This window comes from Parasteatoda tepidariorum, chromosome 3, assembly GCF_982258835.1.
Source record: "Parasteatoda tepidariorum strain Cologne lab strain chromosome 3, Ptep-v5.0, whole genome shotgun sequence".
Lineage (NCBI taxonomy): Eukaryota > Metazoa > Arthropoda > Arachnida > Araneae > Theridiidae > Parasteatoda > Parasteatoda tepidariorum.
The window spans coordinates 4,082,397-4,104,892 of NC_141757.1; the positions used below are offsets into that span (position 1 = coordinate 4,082,397).

The following is a 22,496-nucleotide window of genomic DNA, read 5'->3' on the forward strand; positions in this document are numbered from 1 at the left end:
ATCCAACACTCTATAACGGTTTATGATGCTGTTTTCTTTTATTTACATGCGGTTATTAATTGCCGCATTTTATTGGATCATTCCTGGACACTTTCAAGATTTTTCAAAATTTTTTGGATTCAAAGAGGTTCTTGATATTAATTTCATGCGAAAGGATATGTGTCTAAATTTTCAAAAATATATAGTTTTGTGAAAAAATATTTGTAGAAGATTATTAAAAAAATTCTAATTTGTCCTTGTCCATCTACTTTCTTTATGCTGATGTCGCTAAAATTGGAGATGCTATAAATTATTTGGAAAAAAATGTTTTAAAATAATTTTATACAGCTTATATTTTAAGGATCCAACACTCTATAACGGTTTATGTTGTTGTTTTCTTTTATTTACATGCGGTTATTAATTGCCGCATTTTATTGGATCATTCCTGGACACTTTCAAGATTTTTCAAATTCTTTTGGTTTCAAAAAGGTTCTTGATATTAATTTCATGCGAAAGGATATGTGTCAAAATTTTCAAAAATATATAGTTTTGTGAAAAAATATTTGTAGAAGATTATTAAAAAAATTGTAATTTGTCCTTGTCCGTCTACTTTCTTAATGCAGATGTCGCTAAAATCGGAGATGCTATAAATTATTTGGAAAAAAATGTTTTAAAATAATTTTATACAGCTTATATTTTAAGGATCCAACACTCTGTAACGGTTTATGATGTTGTTTTCTTTTATTTACATGCGGTTATTAATTGCCGCATTTTATTGGATCATTCCTGGACACTTTCAAGATTTTTCAAATTTTTTTGGTTTCAAAGAGGTTCTTGATATTAATTTCATGCGAAAAGATATGTGTCAAAATTTTCAAAAATATAAAATTTTGTGTAAAAATATTTGTAGAAGATTATTAAAAAATTTTAATTTTTCCTTGTCCATCTACTTTCTTAATGCAGATGTCGCTAAAATCGGAGATGCTTTAAATTATTTGAAAAAAAATGTTTTAAAATAATTTTATACAGCTTATATTTGAAGGATCCAACACTCTATAACGGTTTATGATGTTGTTTTCTTTTATTTACATGCGGTTATTAATTGCCGCATTTTAGTGGATCATTTCCTGGACACTTTCAAGATTTTTCTAATTATTTTGGTTTCAAAGAGGTTCTTGGTATTAATTTCATGCGAAAGTATATGTGTCAAAATATTCAAAAATATATAGTTTTGTGTAAAAATATTTGTAGAAGATTATTAAAAAAATTATAATTTGTCCTTGCCCATCTACTTTCGCTAAAATCGGAGATGCTTTAAATTATTTGGAAAAAAATGTTTTAAAATAATTTTATACAGCTTATATTTTAAGGATCCAACACTCTATAACGGTTTATGATGTTGTTTTCTTTTATTTACATGCGGTTATTAATTGCCGCATTTTATTGGATCATTCCTGGACACTTTCAAGATTTTTCAAATTTTTTTGGTTTCAAAGAGGTTCTTGATATTAATTTCTTGCGAAAAGATATGTGTCAAAATTTTCAAAAATATAAAATTTTGTGTAAAAATATTTGTAGAAGATTATTAAAAAATTTTAATTTTTCCTTGTCCATCTACTTTCTTTATGCCGATGTCGATAAAATCGGAGATGCTATAAATTATTTGGAAAAAAATGTTTTAAAATAATTTTATACAGCTTATATTTTAAGGATCCAACACTCTATAACGTTTTATGTTGTTGTTTTCTTTTATTTACACGCGGTTATCAATTGCCGCATTTTTTTGGATCATTCCTGGACACTTTCAAGATTTTTCTAATTTTTTTGGTTTCAAAGAGGTTCTTGATATTAATTTCATGCGAAAGGATATGTGTCTAAATTTTCAAAAATATATAGTTTTTTGAAAAAATATTTGTAGAAGTTTATTAAAAAAATTGTAATTTGTCCTTGTCCATCTACTTTCTTAATGCAGATGTCGCTAAAATCGGAGATGCTATAAATTATTTGGAAAAAAATGTTTTAAAATAATTTTATACAGCTTATATTTTAAGGATCCAACACTCTATAACGGTTTATGATGCTGTTTTCTTTTATTTACATGCGGTTATTAATTGCCGCATTTTATTGGATCATTCCTGGACACTTTCAAGATTTTTCAAATTTGTTTGGTTTCAAAGAGGTTCTTGATATTAATTTCATGCGAAAGGATATGTGTCAAAATTTTCAAAAATATATAGTTTTGTGTAAAAATATTTGTAGAAGATTATTAAAAAATTTTAATTTTTCCTTGCCCATCTACTTTCTTAATGCAGATGTCGCTAAAATCGGGGATGCTTTAAATTATTTGGAAAAAAATGTTTTAAAATAATTTTATACAGCTTATATTTTAAGGATCCAACACTCTATAACGTTTTATGTTGTTGTTTCCTTTTATTTACATGTGGTTATTAATTGCCGCATTTTATTGGATCATTCCTGGACCCTTTCAAGATTTTTCTAATTTTTTTGGTTTCAAAGAGGTTCTTGATATTAATTTCATGCGAAAGGATATGTGTCTAAATTTTCAAAAATATATAGTTTTGTGAAAAAATATTTGTAGAAGATTATTAAAAAAATTGTAATTTGTCCTTGTCCATCTACTTTCTTAATGCAGATGTCGCTAAAATCGGAGATGCTAAAAATTATTTGGAAAAAAATGTTTTAAAATAATTTTATACAGCTTATATTTTAAGGATCCAACACTCTATAACGGTTTATGATGTTGTTTTCTTTTATTTACATGCGGTTATTAATTGCCGCATTTTAGTGGATCATTTCCTGGACACTTTCAAGATTTTTCTAATTTTTTTGGTTTCAAAGAGGTTCTTGGTATTAATTTCATGCGAAAGTATATGTGTCAAAATATTCAAAAATATATAGTTTTGTGTAAAAATATTTGTAGAAGATTATTAAAAAAATTATAATTTGTCCTTGTCCATCTACTTTCTTAATGTAGATGTCGCTAAAATCGGAGATGCTTTAAATTATTTGGAAAAAAATGTTTTAAAATAATTTTATACAGCTTATATTTTAAGGATCCAACACTCTATAACGGTTTATGATGTTGTTTTCTTTTATTTACATGCGGTTATTAATTGCCGCATTTTTTGGGATCATTCCTGGACACTTTCAAGATTTTTCTAATTTTTTTGGTTTCAAAGAGGTTCTTGATATTAATTTCATGCGAAAGGATATGTGTCTAAATTTTCAAAAATATATAGTTTTTTGAAAAAATATTTGTAGAAGATTATTAAAAAAATTGTAATTTGTCCTTGTCCATCTACTTTCTTAATGCAGATGTCGCTAAAATCGGAGATGCTATAAATTATTTGGAAAAAAATGTTTTAAAATAATTTTATACAGCTTATATTTTAAGGATCCAACACTCTATAACGGTTTATGATGCTGTTTTCTTTTATTTACATGCGGTTATTAATTGCCGCATTTTATTGGATCATTCCTGGACACTTTCAAGATTTTTCAAAATTTTTTGGTTTCAAAGAGGTTCTTGATATTAATTTCATGCGAAAGGATATGTGTCTAAATTTTCAAAAATATATAGTTTTGTGTAAAAATATTTGTAGAAGATTATTGAAAGAATAATAATTTGTCCTTGTCCATCTACTTTCTTTATGTCGATGCCGCTAAAATCGGAGATGCTATAAATTATTTCGAAAAAAATGTTTTAAAATAATTTTATACAGCTTATATTTTAAGAATCCAACACTCTATAACGTTTTATGTTGTTGTTTTCTTTTATTTACATGTGGTTATTAATTGCCGCATTTTATTGGATCATTCCTGGACACTTTCATGATTTTTCTAATTTTTTTGGTTTCAAAGAGGTTCTTGATATTAATTTCATGCGAAAGGATATGTGTCTAAATTTTCAAAAATATATAGTTTTGAGTAAAAATATTTGTAGAAGATTATTAAAAAAATTCTAATTTGTCCTTGTCCATCTACTTTCTTTATGCTGATGTCGCTAAAATCGGAGATGCTATAAATTATTTGGAAAAAAATGTTTTAAAATATTTTTATACAGCTTATATTTTAAGGATCCAACACTCTATAACGGTTTATGTTGTTGTTTTCTTTTATTTACATGCGGTTATTAATTGCCGCATTTTATTGGATCATTCCTGGACACTTTCAAGATTTTTCAAATTCTTTTGGTTTCAAAAAGGTTCTTGATATTAATTTCATGCGAAAGGATATGTGTCAAAATTTTCAAAAATATATAGTTTTGTGAAAAAATATTTGTAGAAGATTATTAAAAAAATTGTAATTTGTCCTTTTCCGTCTACTTTCTTAATGCAGATGTCGCTAAAATCGGAGATGCTATAAATTATTTGGAAAAAAATGTTTTAAAATAATTTTATACAGCTTATATTTTAAGGATCCAACACTCTGTAACGGTTTATGATGTTGTTTTCTCTTATTTACATGCGGTTATTAATTGCCGCATTTTATTGGATCATTCCTGGACACTTTCAAGATTTTTCAAATTTTTTTGGTTTCAAAGAGGTTCTTGATATTAATTTCATGCGAAAAGATATGTGTCAAAATTTTCAAAAATATAAAATTTTGTGTAAAAATATTTGTAGAAGATTATTAAAAAATTTTAATTTTTCCTTGCCCATCTACTTTCTTAATGCAGATGTCGCTAAAATCGGAGATGCTTTAAATTATTTGAAAAAAAAATGTTTTAAAATAATTTTATACAGCTTATATTTGAAGGATCCAACACTCTATAACGGTTTATGATGTTGTTTTCTTTTATTTACATGCGGTTATTAATTGCCGCATTTTAGTGGATCATTTCCTGGACACTTTCAAGATTTTTCTAATTTTTTTGGTTTCAAAGAGGTTCTTGGTATTAATTTCATGCGAAAATATATGTGTCAAAATATTCAAAAATATATAGTTTTGTGTAAAAATATTTGTAGAAGATTATTAAAAAAATTATAATTTGTCCTTGCCCATCTACTTTCGCTAAAATCGGAGATGCTTTAAATTATTTGGAAAAAAATGTTTTAAAATAATTTTATACAGCTTATATTTTAAGGATCCAACACTCTATAACGGTTTATGATGTTGTTTTCTTTTATTTACATGCGGTTATTAATTGCCGCATTTTATTGGATCATTCCTGGACACTTTCAAGATTTTTCAAATTTTTTTGGTTTCAAAGAGGTTCTTGATATTAATTTCATGCGAAAAGATATGTGTCAAAATTTTCAAAAATATAAAATTTTGTGTAAAAATATTTGTAGAAGATTATTAAAAAATTTTATTTTTTCCTTGTCCATCTACTTTCTTTATGCCGATGTCGCTAAAATCGGAGATGCTATAAATTATTTGGAAAAAAATGTTTTAAAATAATTTTATACAGCTTATATTTTAAGGATCCAACACTCTATAACGGTTTATGATGCTGTTTTCTTTTATTTACATGCGGTTATTAATTGCCGCAATTTATTGGATCATTCCTGGACACTTTCAAGATTTTTCAAATTTGTTTGGTTTCAAAGAGGTTCTTGATATTAATTTCATGCGAAAGGATATGTGTCAAAATTTTCAAAAATATATAGTTTTGTGTAAAAATATTTGTAGAAGATTATTAAAAAATTTTAATTTTTCCTTGCCCATCTACTTTCTTAATGCAGATATCGCTAAAATCGGGGATGCTTTAAATTATTTGGAAAAAAATGTTTTAAAATAATTTTATACAGCTTATATTTTAAGGATCCAACACTCTATAACGCTTTATGTTGTTGTTTCCTTTTATTTACATGTGGTTATTAATTGCCGCATTTTATTGGATCATTCCTGGACACTTTCAAGATTTTTCAAATTTTTTTGGTTTCAAAAAGGTTCTTGAAATTAATTTCATGCGAAAGGATATGTGTCAAAATTTTCAAAAATATATAGTTTTGTGAAAAAATATTTGTAGAAGATTATTAAAAAAATTTAATTTTTCCTTGTCCATCTACTTTCTTAATGCAGCTGTCGCTAAAATCGGAGATGCTTTAAATTATTTGAAAAAAAATGTTTTAAAATAATTTTATACAGCTTATATTTGAAGGATCCAACACTCTATAACGGTTTATGATGTTGTTTTCTTTTATTTACATGCGGCTATTAATTGCCGAATTTTAGTGGATCATTTCCTGGACACTTTCAAGATTTTTCTAATTTTTTAGGTTTCAAAGAGGTTCTTGGTATTAATTTCATGCGAAAGTATATGTGTCAAAATTTTCAAAAATATATAGTTTTGTGAAAAAATATTTGTAGAAGATTATTAAAAAAATTGTAATTTGTCCTTGTCCGTCTACTTTCTTAATGCAGATGTCGCTAAAATCGGAGATGCTATAAATTATTTGGAAAAAAATGTTTTAAAATAATTTTATACAGCTTATATTTTAAGGATCCAACACTCTGTAACGGTTTATGATGTTGTTTTCTTTTATTTACATGCGGTTATTAATTGCCGCATTTTATTGGATCATTCCTGGACACTTTCAAGATTTTTCAAATTTTTTTGGTTTCAAAGAGGTTCTTGATATTAATTTCATGCGAAAGGATATGTGTCAAAATTTTCAAAAATATAAAATTTTGTGTAAATATATTTGTAGAAGATTATTAAAAAATTTTAATTTTTCCTTGTCCGTCTACTTTCTTAATGCAGATGTCGCTAAAATCGGAGATGCTTTAAATTATTTGAAAAAAAATGTTTTAAAATAATTTTATACAGCTTATATTTGAAGGATCCAACACTCTATAATTGTTTATGATGTTGTTTTCTTTTATTTACATGCGGTTATTAATTGCCGCATTTTAGTGGATCATTTCCTGGACACTTTCAAGATTTTTCTAATTTTTTTGGTTTCAAAGAGGTTCTTGGTATTAATTTCATGCGAAAGTATATGTGTCAAAATATTCAAAAATATATAGTTTTGTGTAAAAATATTTGTAGAAGATTATTAAAAAAATTATAATTTGTCCTTGTCCATCTACTTTCTTTATGCCGATGTCGATAAAATCGGAGATGCTATAAATTATTTGGAAAAAAAATGTTTTAAAATAATTTTATACAGCTTATATTTTAAGGATCCAACACTCTATAACGTTTTATGTTGTTGTTTTCTTTTATTTACATGCGGTTATCAATTGCCGCATTTTTTTGGATCATTCCTGGACACTTTCAAGATTTTTCTAATTTTTTTGGTTTCAAAGAGGTTCTTGATATTAATTTCATGCGAAAGGATATGTGTCTAAATTTTCAAAAATATATAGTTTTTTGAAAAAATATTTGTAGAAGATTATTAAAAAAATTGTAATTTGTCCTTGTCCATCTACTTTCTTAATGCAGATGTCGCTAAAATCGGAGATGCTATAAATTATTTGGAAAAAAATGTTTTAAAATAATTTTATACAGCTTATATTTTAAGGATCCAACACTCTATAACGGTTTATGATGCTGTTTTCTTTTATTTACATGCGGTTATTAATTGCCGCATTTTATTGGATCATTCCTGGACACTTTCAAGATTTTTCAAAATTTTTTGGTTTCAAAGAGGTTCTTGATATTAATTTCATGCGAAAGGATATGTGTCTAAATTTTCAAAAATATATAGTTTTGTGTAAAAATATTTGTAGAAGATTATTAAAAAAATTCTAATTTGTCCTTGTCCATCTACTTTCTTTATGCTGATGTCGCTAAAATCGGAGATGCTATAAATTATTTGGAAAAAAATGTTTTAAAATAATTTTATACAGCTTATATTTTAAGGATCCAACACTCTATAACGGTTTATGTTGTTGTTTTCTTTTATTTACATGCGGTTATTAATTGCCGCATTTTATTGGATCATTCCTGGACACTTTCAAGATTTTTCAAATTCTTTTGGTTTCAAAAAGGTTCTTGATATTAATTTCATGCGAAAGGATATGTGTCAAAATTTTCAAAAATATATAGTTTTGTGAAAAAATATTTGTAGAAGATTATTAAAAAAATTGTAATTTGTCCTTGTCCGTCTACTTTCTTAATGCAGATGTCGCTAAAATCGGAGATGCTATAAATTATTTGGAAAAAAATGTTTTAAAATAATTTTATACAGCTTATATTTTAAGGATCCAACACTCTGTAACGGTTTATGATGTTGTTTTCTTTTATTTACATGCGGTTATTAATTGCCGCATTTTATTGGATCATTCCTGGACACTTTCAAGATTTTTCAAATTTTTTTGGTTTCAAAGAGGTTCTTGATATTAATTTCATGCGAAAAGATATGTGTCAAAATTTTCAAAAATATAAAATTTTGTGTAAAAATATTTGTAGAAGATTATTAAAAAATTTTAATTTTTCCTTGTCCATCTACTTTCTTAATGTAGATGTCGCTAAAATCGGAGATGCTTTAAATTATTTGGAAAAAAATGTTTTAAAATAATTTTATACAGCTTATATTTTAAGGATCCAACACTCTATAACGGTTTATGATGTTGTTTTCTTTTATTTACATGCGGTTATTAATTGCCGCATTTTAGTGGATCATTTCCTGGACACTTTCAAGATTTTTCTAATTTTTTTGGTTTCAAAGAGGTTCTTGGTATTAATTTCATGCGAAAGTATATGTGTCAAAATATTCAAAAATTATATTAAATTTCAGAGGCATCAGCCATTTTACACAAAACTATATGAAATATAGTTTTGTGTAAAAATATTTGTAGAAGATTATTAAAAAAATTATAATTTGTCCTTGTCCATCTACTTTCTTAATGCAGATGTCGCTAAAATCGGAGATGCTTTAAATTATTTGGAAAAAAATGTTTTAAAATAATTTTATACAGCTTATATTTTAAGGATCCAACACTCTATAACGGTTTATGATGTTGATTTCTTTTATTTACATGCGGCTATTAATTGCCGCATTTTAGTGGATCATTTCCTGGACACTTTCAAGATTTTTCTAATTTTTTTGGTTTCAAAGAGGTTCTTGGTATTAATTTCATGCGAAAGGATATGTGTCAAAATTTTCAAAAATATATAGTTTTGTTTAAAAATATTTGTAGTATTTATAATAATAATCTAAATATTTGTAAAATACCGCACTTCTCTAGGAGGCTTTGTGCCAGCGCGATCGCCTCTGGGCAAAATTTGCAACTACAAGAAATTCTTACTTTTTTTTAAATATCTTGCTAACAATGAAGAAATGTATCTTGAAAAAATGAACAGATGAAAGTATATGTAATAACAAAACAAAATGTAATAGCAGAATATTTAAAAAAAATTTCGGGGGGAGGGGAGGGTAGTTTGTTAGAGGGTTGCACCCCCTTTTATATTATTCTGCCGGCGCCCTTGGATCGTCTCAATTTCCTAATTAATTGCTACACAATAAAGAGCTTAAGTTTTAATTTTTTTGTTCATTCCTATCCTTTCTGTAAGGTTGAGGAATAGAAGGGAAGCAGGCGTTTAAAAAAAAAGAAACGTTTAGACACAAACTGTGGTGGTGCCATCTACAGAGGCATTATTGAAATATAAGACTTTTTCTAAAAATGACATGTAATTCCTTCGTGTAAATTAGTAACTTAACTTAATACATTGAGTTAGGGAAAAGAATGTGAAAATGATAGGTTTAAATTAATTCGAATTATGTCAGCCAATTTCATGCAAAAAATTCTTGATTTTGTCGATGATTTTTATCAAGTCTTTTTCGCATAGAAATTAAAAATATTGGCATAAAATTTTTAAAAAGCTTTTGAATTCATCACTTTGTAGTGGACTCATACCTTCCTCAAATGTGATGGAAAATTTACCTACAATCAATAAATAAATGCCTCAAATCTTACATTGTTGCTAAAATTAATTGAGTCACGTGCTTGAGTTATATTTTATTGTGTTTATAAAATATTTGCTAAGTATTTTTCATTAAGTTATTTTATTGAAATAATGAAGAGGAAAGCGATATTCTTTTTATGAGGAAATACTGCCTTTTCTCTACATTGAATGATCGTTAAATACTGAGGATAGTAAAAATATATTTCTATTTAAAAAGAATACTTAATTTATCCAGATTTCTGGTGCGAAATAAACACATAAAACTTTAACAGATTTTAGACTCGATCTTGACTCAGTGTATGTGTTTTTATATTCAATGTTCACTTTAGCTTGATATATGGGTGATTCTCACGAAATATGACACTGTCCCTTGCTTCAACATCTAAATACTAAAAGAACTTTTTTTAAAAATATCGCACTGCCGTTAGCATTTTAAAATGACTTTGTACTAGCATTGACTGTCTTGTATAGTTAAAAAATTTAATTGAACTTCAAAATGTCATTTTCCTGGCATGTCCCAAACAATGCTTCCAATAACAACTAGCTTCAAAACTTCCTATAAATTTTTCAATATCTAATTTCTTTTATCTCAACCGGTGTGAGCATTTTTAGAATGTACGCAGAGGGTATTATTTACAAAAACTTCGTTTAAAAAAGTTTTTTCTGTCAATAATTTGTTTGTCCCAAGGGATTCTGTCATTTTCCTGGCTACTTTTATTTAGTGATTTATATCCAAAATAGATAGAGCCAGCAATCAATATCTTATGCTAATAGATTGATTAGATACCCTCCTATATGAACATATGTCTCGTAGCATGAATAAAAAGCCAATTTTCTGGTTCAAAATCTATTTCAAAAATTTTTTCAAGATGAGTAGGTTTTTGTGTTGTCATTTTCCTGGCTTCTTGAAATTATTAAAAACATAAACTACCTAGATTTATCTGAGTTATTTTAAAAAAGCCTGTTGTTTTCTGCAGAATGAAAACGTCTTAGGCCAAAATATGAAATTAAATTAAAGTTAGATGCTATAAAATGGCAGATTTGTCATTAACCTGGCTTATAAATATTAGGACATTGAAGAGTTAACAAATTTTTTTTTTAGCTGCTAATACTGCAAGGAGGAAAAGCAAATATTAACCTAATACCAAGTTTAAGTATGATTGTAATATGATTGAATGCAATAAAAGTTATTTATTTATTTAATGATTGATTATTACTATACACAATTTTATTCTGTATATATCAGCAACAACAAAAAATTTGATTCTTTCTACAGTGGATAAAAAGAATTAATTTAAGCAATTTATGGTCCGTCTAACATAAAAGCTTAAGTTGAGTTACTTACTATTAACTTAAAATGACGGTTTTTAAAACTTCTAAGATAATATGTCATTTTCCTGGCATTCAAGATTTGGTTAATTTCTATTTTATTTTTTTTCTCGAGTAAATGTCAATAAACTACACTGCTGTCTGTCAGATATTAATAAATGTAACTATAGATATTAATAAATAGATGTCAGATATTAATAAATGTATGTATAGAAAAAAAAATTAGATTATTTTGAAAACTTTAAATTTGAAGAAATTTTTTGGTCCGAATTGTCATGTTTAAAAAAAAGCACCCAGCATATACTGTGCTAAAAATAAAAAGCGAACGCTCAGAAATTTTTTTTGTTGATATAATCCACTGTGGGGCAGAAGATCATGATCTTTGGCCAAAAATCAAATTTTCAACTAAAAATTTTAGGCATGTGTATCATATATATGTGTAGGCTGTTTTAATATAGCTCAAATTAAGTATTCATAATCATTCCAAACATTATATTTACTTTTTGGATCAACTTAGAGAACGATATAATGAAAAATATGTTTAAAAATTTTTATTTAAAATAAATTTTTTTTAAAAGTTTTTATTTCAGAAATATATATAGGAATTTCACCTTACTGTTGCATTTTTATCAGAGTAATTAGTCTGAAATTATGGTACAATTTTTCAATTTGTTGGATTAGTTAATACTCTTGAGAAACTTATAGTTTATATCTTATCATATGACATTTTACAATGTTTGACTGACTTTCGAAACTTAGTTCCACGAGGCAATTAGCTAAACTTTTTTTTTGTTGTCTTCTTTCTAGGTGTTTCTTATTTCTAAAAAACCTGCCCCATTTTGCCCGTATTGCAAAGGTGAACTAAATATGTAATGAAAAACAAAATGTATGTTTTTTTTCTTCATGTTTTCGGGTTATTTTGTTATTAATTCAAGTTATTTTGTAATATTACTTAACATTATTAATGTTACAAAACGGAAATATAATTTGCTTTTCATTTTTAAAATAAAATTACGAAAATTATTATATTTTCATTGCTATACCTAATTGTTTAAACGTACTATATATATAGTTTTATTTTTACTCGCCATATTTCAGCAGCCATTTTGCTTTTTGGGGGTATTTTTAGTGCATTTCAAAATTTTAACTATGAATTCAATTTACCTGCACATAAAAACCCCTAAATAAAAATCCCAAATTTCATCGAAATACTAATTTTGGCGACACGAAACCTTGGATGCTGTGTAATCTAAATGAACGGATTTTCACGTACTAACAGTTTGAGAATTCTCTATATGTTAATGAATATAGTATTAAGTTGTGACACACACACAAAAAAAATGCTTTCTCAGAATAAGCATATTTTTTTAAAACCTGTTTTGAAAGATTTTGTATTATAGGAAAAAGAGGGGTAGCAGGAATGTGAAAAATTTTGTCCCAATAATTTATACAAGAAAGTCACTCTTCACTTGATGTCTGGAAATTGCTAAGCGAATCAAAGAGCACGAAATTCATTTATTTGATTCAATATAAAATATACTCATTATAATTTATTTTATCTAGTGAAGAAGGCAATTGTAAAGTATAATATTGCTCTTCAACGATAAAATTTTTTATTTTGAATTGATGTTCTCAAGAAATCAAGTTGATAATTTATCAACTCGGAGACAATTCGTTCTAATTTTGTATTTGAAAATTACGTACTTTAAAATGGTGTCGTATACATTACAAATCAAAAAAGCTACTTTTAGATAAAATAATTAAGAATTGTAAATATTTTTAATAAAATTTTCTTTAGATTAACGAATTTTGTACAAAAATCTTTTGATTTGCTTAAAAATTTCTCCTGCATTAGCGAAATGTGCAAAAAGTGAATATTTATATAGACTTTTAACTATAGACTAAAATATAGACTTAACTTTTAAAAATAGACTTTTAAAACCATTATTTAAAATTACTTAAATTATAAACACTCAACATACTGCAGTACTGGCAATAGCACCATCTGTTGAGTATTTTTGCCATCAGCGGATATTATATCGATAATTTAAAGACATATTTTATCGCCAAATTTTTTCTTCTTCAACAAATACAGGTTAACAAGAGATAGTAGTAAAAAACAGGAAACTTGGCAGGTATGAGGAGAACTCTGCATAACCACAAGCCTTTATAGTTTGTCTAAAGTAAGAACTCCCCCAGCCATTCGTTTGAACCTGTGGCGGTGACTATGGAAACGAGATATAATTATTTAAAGTAGGGGTGTGGGGTCATTGTTAAAGACAAGTTATGGATAGGGTCGGGTAGAGAAAGGTAATCTTTTTCTCCGGTCTATTGTGCTAGAGTGAAGAGAGCTACCCTCCCTGAAATACGCTATTCTTGTTTCCATAGCAGCAGACGGTCTCAGACTTTGTGGCGGATGGAGTTCTCACCGTATACAAACTATAAATAAGGGTATATTCTTTGTTGTTAAATGTCTGTAAATCCTTTTGGTGATTGGTACGGATACAGAAATACCGCCCACCACAATTTCATGATGGTGGTAATATAATCAATATTACATAGTGGCAGCTTATACTTTCCAGACAAGGCCTATAAATCTAAAACTGGGGTGAAATTCAGTATACTTTTAAAAATAAAATTAACAATAGCAACTAGACAGTAATTAACAATTTATTAGTTATTAAATTGAAGATGACTAATTTGAATTAAATGTTGGAAGAAAAAAAAAAAACTCTCTGACAAACTATTATACAAATACTTTGGATTCTCCATTATCTGAAGAACAATCTTTCACTTCAATCAAATAATATTCTTTTCCGTCTTGCCCGAGATTCTGAATATCTTCCATAGAGCAAGCCGAACCAATAACAGTCACGTTTCCCTGTCCATCAGGTTCACCAATCATAAGCGTCTCTCCCTCCATTGAATTCAACACAATATTATCACTGTCAAATTCTCTTATCGATACTTCAGGAGACATCAAGTTAGAGCTCTCCTCATCATCAATGATATTATCCTCATCGTCATCCTGTAAGAGATACATATCGTGATCGTTTCTGCCCTCCAGTTTGATACGCGTGGCTTCTTTGAAACCTTCATTGTGGTTGCGCAAGTGACGCCTATAGCTTCCAATCTGTAAGAACTTTTTACCACATATGTCACACACGTGAGGCGTGTACCCAGTGTGAGTTATGAGATGGTTTTCAAAGTTACCCAGTCGCCGGAACCGACGCCCGCACACGTCACATACGTGCGGTTCGTCCTCGGTGTGGGTAACCAGATGCTGTTTTAAGCTACTTTCCCTAATGAAACCTTTCTTGCATATATTGCACATGTAAGTTTTGTCTGTGTTGTGCATTAAGGCGTGCTTTTCCAAGTTGCCAGCTTTGTAAAAGGTCTTATCGCACGAGTCACACTGGTAAACACTTTTCTGCGTGTGCTTCAGTAAGTGTTTCTGGAGAGTGGCTTCCTCAACATAGGTTTTACCGCAATATCGACAGGCGTGGTTTCTTTCCGACTCGTGGGTCTGCATGTGACGCCTGAGATTGCTCATCTGGTTGCAGCCACGGCCACATATGTCGCATCTGAAAGGGCTCTGCTTCGTGTGGGCGATAACGTGCAATTTCAAATGATGTGATCTATTAAATGTTCGTTCACAAATGTAGCAACTGTAAGGACGCTTGTCGGGGGGCTTATGAATAATAAGATGTTGCCTTAGTTGATTTCCTTTCTTGAATCTTTTGCCGCAAATGTCACAGCCATGAGGACGTTCTTGTTGATATTCATAGTCTTGCAATGTATCAATTTCCATAGTCTGGAGAAAAAAAATGCTCCGAATTAATAAAAGCACCATAATATAACAATTCAATACAAATTCATAATTTTTTTGTTCTTAATTTCAAAGATGAGAATATACATGTAGCAGGGGTCTCTCTAGGTTTTTTCCTATTTTGTGAAACTTTAGACATAATTTGTGAAAATTAAAAATTATATTAAAAAAATTAACACAAAAATATGGTAAGGTAAGAAAATATTTTCAGAAATTATCACTTCAAATAAAAATCATATTGGACTGGTTAATTTTCATATATTTTCTCCATATATTCAAAAACAATTTTGCCTTTGTTAAATTTTGGGAATCCATTGTTAAATCCATATTTAAATTTCACAAATATCAGGTTTGACAGCACATTAACTTCATATTACAATTAATTTATCTCTACAACTTCATATTTGACAAGAAAAAAAAATATGCCTGACGGAAATCACTAGATTTTTAGCAATGAAAAATTGTTAAATTTTTTTTAATGTAATTTGTGAAATATGAAAGAAAAATCATATTTTGTGGAGTTAAATAATAAGTAAATCCTTAAAAGGCAAGACATTTAACTGGTAGTCACAAGCTATTCGAGGTAAATTTATTCAAGTTTTTTTTTCTTCCACTGAACCCTTTTTGTGTTAAAAGTACCTTAATAATAATTTATCTTCAAAATTGTTATTAAAAAATATATTATTATAACATACTATGTTTTAAGGAAAAAAAATAATAATTAAAAAGAACGAAAAAGAATATATATATACACAACGCAGGGTTGGGTTTTTGACGTCAAAAAGTGGTTTTTGACATGACAAGAGTATAATACTGGTTTAAACCGTCAAAAACTGAAGTTTGCCAAGAAAATATATAAACTTCAAAACTACCAACAGTTGCCATGCATTATATTGAAATTTAACTATACTAAAGGTAATCAGCAGGTTTTAAAATATTTTTTAATTAAAATTAAAGTAAAATAACAGATTTAAAATCTCAGAATTTTATATTCAAATGCATGTGCAGAAAAATTTTGCACAAAAATTGCTTAAATATTTATACTTAAAAAAAATTTTTTTTTTTGATACTTAAGAAAATTAAAAGTTTATTACTATGCATTTTTGACATATAAGGAACATATAACTAATATTTATAAGGAACTCACAAGTTATGTTGTATAAATACAAACTTGATACAAGCGTATAAAAATTTTTTTTCTTCATGTTATACCGAATATCTTTATTATCCAGTATGTTAATTTGAATTTAAAAGTAGTTATATTTATGAATAATGATAAATATAATTCATATTGTTTATATTTATTTATAATTATTACACTTATCATTTTAAAACAATTTTTACCTCTTAATTTTTTTTTCTCCTCTTGTATTAAGAATACAAATAATGCATATCTTGAAAGCAAGAAGTAATTATTCAACAGCTGAATATTTAGATATTCAACAAAACTATATCGTATTCAGCAAAATGAAATTCACAAGTATTTGGATAGACTAAATTTTCAGCATAGTAAATGAATAGGCTGAATATACTGTAAATCGACACTTAACTACTCTGTGTATTTAACAGAAAGCACTTAAATTTGTATTGTCTTATGTTAGAAAGATTATTAAGAAGATTTAAAAGAATATTAAAAAGATTTTTCTTTAAAAGAAGATGTCTAATGTACAAAACTGCTAATGTTTATCTTTAAAAATGTCTAATTTTTAGTATAATCTATACCAGGGATGGCGAACCAATGGCACGCGTGTTATTTCTGGCACTCCACCGATCACGAAGTTCACTGTGAAGCAATTTACCAATTAAATTAAAATTCAAAATAACAAACTTAAAAAAATAAACAATTATTAGCAAAAAAATTACAATTTATGCCAAAAAACAATTAATTACCATAAAAAACAAGCTAACAATAAATAACTAGCAAAAAAAAAAACAGACCTGCTTAAAATAACATCTTACAACCTAATATAAGTTATTTGTCATCCAATCTGCAACAACAGAAGTCACACTGATGTTACTTTAAGTTGCATTACGCATATAACTGAGACATTGCGAAATGTATTGTTTTTCATAGTAAAAACAGAGTTTAAAACAGAGTTTTGAGTTGATAGCATTTAGTGTTATTATTTTCCCAATAATCACGAAATCAAAATTGTTTGACGGCACGTCTATGACCAAATTAAGCAATTTTTTTTAGAAAAAATGGCACGTTGGTGCATAAAGGTTCGCTACCCCTGATCTATACTATACACTAAATTTGGTTATAAATAAATTACTTAATATCACTGCAGATTTTCAATAACACATGAAAATGAATACATAATATTACAAAAGATGTGAGTTCTCAAAAGTACAAGATTTGGTTACTATTCAAAATATAAGTGTTTCTTCAAAATTTTAAATTTATTTTTTCTAGAACATATTTAGAAACGCTATCCTTTATAAAAAATATATAAATTTTATGTATTCATTAAATTTCACATACGAATATAGGTTTTTGACATTTCCGACAGTGAGGTTCTTGACGTGACGGTTTAAACTGTCACATGTCAAAAACCTGCCAACCCTGATACAAAGGTTTGATTTTAGATTTGTTTTTCTTACTATCAATTTTAAACTTCTGTATAATAACTAATTTTAGAATATGAAACCTTTTAACGTGCTTCGTTATGTTAAATTTCAAAGCACTAAGATTTAATCGAACCTGAAAAATGGAAACGATGTCAGATTCCTATGTTACGCCGCAAGGGCTGCGTCCCGATAGCTCACTAGATTTTTAAATGATTCCAAATCTACCAAACGATTACGAGTATGGAGGTAGTGGGTTCAAATTGGGGGGTTAGGGGAAAAATAATATAAATTCTAAAAAAAAAAAAAAAAAAACCAGTTATGCTCACAAAATGAAAGTATAAAAAAATACAAATTTTAATGAGTATAATATAAATTTGAACTAATTCATTTAATTAAAAAAAATGTATAAGGTTAAAATTTTTTTTTTTAAATATAATCATTATAGTACAAAATAAGACTCAATATTTATTTCATATTACACATAATATTTCATGGATTATTAGAAATTATAAGAATTTTAAATATGAAATGTTTTTTTTCCTTAAAAAAAAAATCATATAAGCTACAAAAAATTTAGAACAAGATTACAAACAGTTTAAAAATATGCTATTTCATTCACTTCTCGAATTTTTGGTATTGCAATTACATTGTACTAAAATATGGGAATTTTATGTACCAAGTACAAATGCATGGCGCCAACTGCCGAAAAAATAACTCGACGAGAGAAAATGCATCTTTGAAATTGTCTACTCTTTAAATCCTGCGATTATTTTTGTATTTCTGAATATTGCTAAAAGATGGTGCAAACAAGTCCCACTTTCTTCACAATGAGATTTCCTGCCTTGAATTGAAATCAAAATCATTTTGTACTTTCAGCAGTTTTGCAGTCACCATTGCATGTCAAAATAGTTATGATGATGTTTTTTAGATAATGTTAGTCAGAGGACAGTAAATTTATTGTCTTTTAGTCAGAAGATGATAGTTCTGATTTGTTTGAAAAATTATTTTTGAAATTTTTTTTTGTGCCTAATTTTAATAATTATTTTACGCAGATATTTATCTTAAAACATCTTAAAGCAAAAGAGTTAATAAATATGTAATCACAGTGTATTTTTTAAGATATAACTTGGGTGCATTACAGGGAAAACTGCAGATCAGTGGATCGGGCATTACATATTTCACCATCAATAAGTCAAGCAAAACACTGCTTGTTGACAAAAATATTTTGCTTTTCTAAATTAAGATAGAACATATATTAATTTTCTGCAATAAAAAAATGCTTTTTTCGGTTGGAAATTCAAAGGAAAAAAAATCAGACAGAGAATGGGTTAAATATGTGATTAGAAACTCTCGTGCCGTAATAAAATCATAGTTAAAAAAATTGGATCAACAAAATCAGGAGGAATAGCAATGTAATAGTTTAAAAAAACATATTTACGATGAAATCAGCACAAATAAGGCGGGTCAATAAATAATTATTTAAGAGACTGATTTAGGGTGACCTGGGGTAATTCCTGATCAAAAAATGCAAACATCTATTTTGTGAAAAAACTATTCAAGATAGAATTTTAATATTTATTGGAAATTTGAGGCTATATGGGATGAGATGCTACCTTCTTTTGTTTGAAAATCTAATTTGAATTTTAAAGATTTTAAATTTTTAGTGATCAGGAATTATCCCTTCTCTTGATCATTTCTGGGGTAATTCCTTATCATTTCTGGAGTAATTACTGATCACCAGTTTATATAGTAAATGGGCTGTTTAAAAATAATTATACAATGGTAATTAACAAATAAGACATTAAGATCAAACAAATAAACCAAAAAGATATGTTTAAGCAGCTATTAAAATGTTTTATTTAAAAGCCGGAATAAAGATTAACACTTCAGCTCTGGCAGCAGCTCTCACACTGAAATTTTCATTTTCAATCTTTAAAAGAAATTTGCTATTTTTGCTTTCTAGAAGCTTAGTATCCTTTTTAGGCTTATAATTTCTCACCATATTTATATTAGGTTAATTTATCAACTTAAAAATTATTCTAACAATGTACACACATAAAAATAAGATAGAAGAAAGGTAAGACAAGCTAGAAATGGTGCATATCAGAACACATTTGTCTTGCATACAGTTAAAAACAAATTTCGTGATTATAGTTAAAATATATTTTATAGTTGTTCCACTTAATAAATATGAACTGTTATATACGAAAAGACGATTAACTATTTATTAACTATTTTTTATACTATAAGAAGAAATGAAAATGATCAGGAATTACCCCGGTGATCAATAATTACCCCATCTGTAGGGGGCAACATTTGATATTGTTTCCAATAATCAATTATAATGTTTACAGAAGATGTGAAACAATTGAAAAAAAGCTTACACTATTTTTATATCAAAGAAAAAGAAAGTAACTCAAAATATTTATTATTAAGAGAAGGAGGGGGATCTTTGCAGAAATGTGCACAATTTGAAACCCATCTTTGAAATGGAAAATGTAGAAAGCATTTTAAAAGATACTTATTTTGTTAAATTAAACAAAAAACTATTAAGTAAATGTAGTTATACTTTAGTAAAGTGTACAAGCTTTCTTGTCCATGTCTCAAATTTAAAAAAAATAATTTTTTAAGAAATAAAACTTAGGTGATCATTATTTACCCCAGAAACAGAGTGATCGTGAATTACCCCGGGTCACCCTAAAATTCGCATATCAGAGTAAAAATTCAACATTTCAAAACTACATAGGAATGCATTGTAAAAACTGTTGAAAATTTAATTTAAAAATAACCTGGATTTCCACTGAAATTAAAAAAAAAAAAAGTGTGTTAAAAAGTGATTATTTAAACGAGCTATTCGAAACTCTCGTCACTGCGGTTCAAATGGTAACGCACCACACACATGTGTTTGCAAAGAGACCGAAAAGTAATGTTCATTTATGCTAGGGCTGCACAATTTTTTGAGTGAAATGGCCACTTGCACAGCAAGTTCACTAACGAACATATTTAGTCAAATTGGTGGCAAATATGATAATTCTCATAAAACGTTAGTGTTTTAGCAGAGCATTTTTTTTAATCAAAATTTTTTGCATATTCACTGAAAATTAAATACTTTTAATAACTTGAATTCGTTCCAAAATTTTTTTTCATTAAAAAAGACATACTTTTCTCCAAAACATTTTTCCTTTCATCAATAATTGAATTAGCAAATATATATATATATATAGGACGCTAAAAAAACATAATGCTCACAGAATGTAAGCATACTAATGCATTAAAGAAAATTTATAGGGTTTAAACAAAAACCAAATCCTTATAGTATGTACAAGATAAGATTTATTAATTATTCAGTACAATACTTCAGATATTAATTCTATTCTTTAATGCTATTGTTTTATTATTTACGCAATTTCTGTCTTTTACATAATTAAAATAGCATAAATTCTTTTGTGATTATGAACTGCACAATTTCGTCTTCTTTTCCACCGATCATGCATAAAAAATTACCGCGCAATTTGAAAAGTATAACTCATAGCCGCTTCCTTGCAAACACCTATTTTATTTTAAAAAATATAAGGAAGTTTAAAACTTGCAAATTTTTTAAAAAAGATGCAGAGGTTTGTTCGGAGTAGTTAGACCCTTCAAGCTGGTTCCCTTCTGTAAGGGGTTTTAGTTTCTCGCAATCCACTGCACGAAGGTAGCCAAGATTACGGCAATCATTCTGCCGCAGATCACAATACAGCAATCTTCCCTCATCCACACCTTTGCGATTGAAGGCGGTACTGCTGACCACGATATGGAAATACCACCACATCAAAGATTTCTTTAAATTGAATTCTATTATTTAAACCATGTTAATCATAGGAAGCAAAATCGAAATTGGGGGATATTTCTATATCGTGATCAGACACGGCAACTACAATTGCCTAGTTGCCATATAAATTTTATACTTTCTAACTTTCCAGTTGGTCTGTCTCTTTCTGTGATGTTTTATTTAATGATATCTTGATTTGGGGCAGAATAATCTCCAAGTCTTGGCAACTTCAGGGCAGCAATCAGCGAGAAACTAAAAAAAAAAAAACACAGAAAGGAACCAACTCAAAATATATAACTCATAGCCACAACATCTACATGTTTTTTGTAGTTATCACAACAGATGAGGATACGGAAATGTCCCCGGAAAAAAAAAAGCATTTTGTAAAAAAATTCTTTTAGTGTATATCAAGCATGAATATCTTGTATAAATATATATATGTATCATGCATTAATGAATAATAGTCAGTTATAAATTACATTAAACGAACAGAATATAAACGTGTAATCAATGTTTTATTAAAGTAATTCTCCGTAAAACTAAACAAACGTACGAGCAACAACATAACTTAAGTTTACTCTTTAACATAAGTTTTATTATTGAGTTAAATTACAGCGAAGGAAAAAATGTAGTCAATAAGAAAGATAACAATTGTTTTATTTTTAAAGCCGAACAAACAGATTATTTAAAATAGTTGTATGAAGTATTCAAATAAAATTAATCTTTTATTTCTAGACGAAGAATTAAGTCTACTCTTTTTAATTCTTTGCAGCATTTCTTCAATATCACATTTCTTATCGTTACATATCTACTAGAACACGTTTAAATTTGAAATAAATATTCGTTTCAATATCCAATTAACAATGCCATTGTAGAAGAAACAATGAATAAACAAATAATCGGCATTTTTCAAAAAAGATTGTAACTTACGGATGGGCAACAGAACGATCTTCACAAACTTTGCATTAAATAAAAGTGGCACCATTAATAAAATCCTTACTGGGAATGTTTTCAAGTAACTTGTGCAATTGGTACATATCAAATCTTTTGAACTTTTGAGTTTATTCCATTCTTCTGCAAGCAACTATAGCTTCCTG

General features: G+C 27.7%; 1 protein-coding gene across 6 annotated transcripts; it reads right to left on the minus strand.

Moving 5' to 3' along the window:
- Positions 1-13,840: 13,840 nt before the first annotated feature.
- LOC107450129 (uncharacterized) lies at positions 13,841-22,470 on the minus strand. 6 transcript variants are annotated; one of them, XM_016065863.4, is made up of 2 exons: positions 22,330-22,470; positions 13,841-15,002 (listed from the first exon to the last, which is right to left on the minus strand). In XM_016065863.4, exon 2 carries the CDS (start codon positions 14,997-14,999, stop codon positions 13,935-13,937), a length of 1,065 nt encoding a protein of 354 aa, XP_015921349.1. In that variant the 5' UTR covers positions 15,000-15,002; positions 22,330-22,470; the 3' UTR covers positions 13,841-13,934. The 6 variants fall into 6 exon arrangements, with proteins under 6 accessions (XP_015921349.1, XP_015921350.1, XP_071036854.1 ...); XM_016065864.4 differs by lacking the exon at positions 22,330-22,470 and adding an exon at positions 22,153-22,300; XM_071180753.2 differs by lacking the exon at positions 22,330-22,470 and adding an exon at positions 21,179-21,651.
- Positions 22,471-22,496: the final 26 nt, after the last annotated feature.

What these genes read in the sequence shown, in the direction of transcription:
- LOC107450129 (XM_016065863.4), bottom strand. Translation starts at nt 14,999, where the DNA reads ATGGAAATTGATACATTGCAAGACTATGAATATCAACAAGAACGTCCT.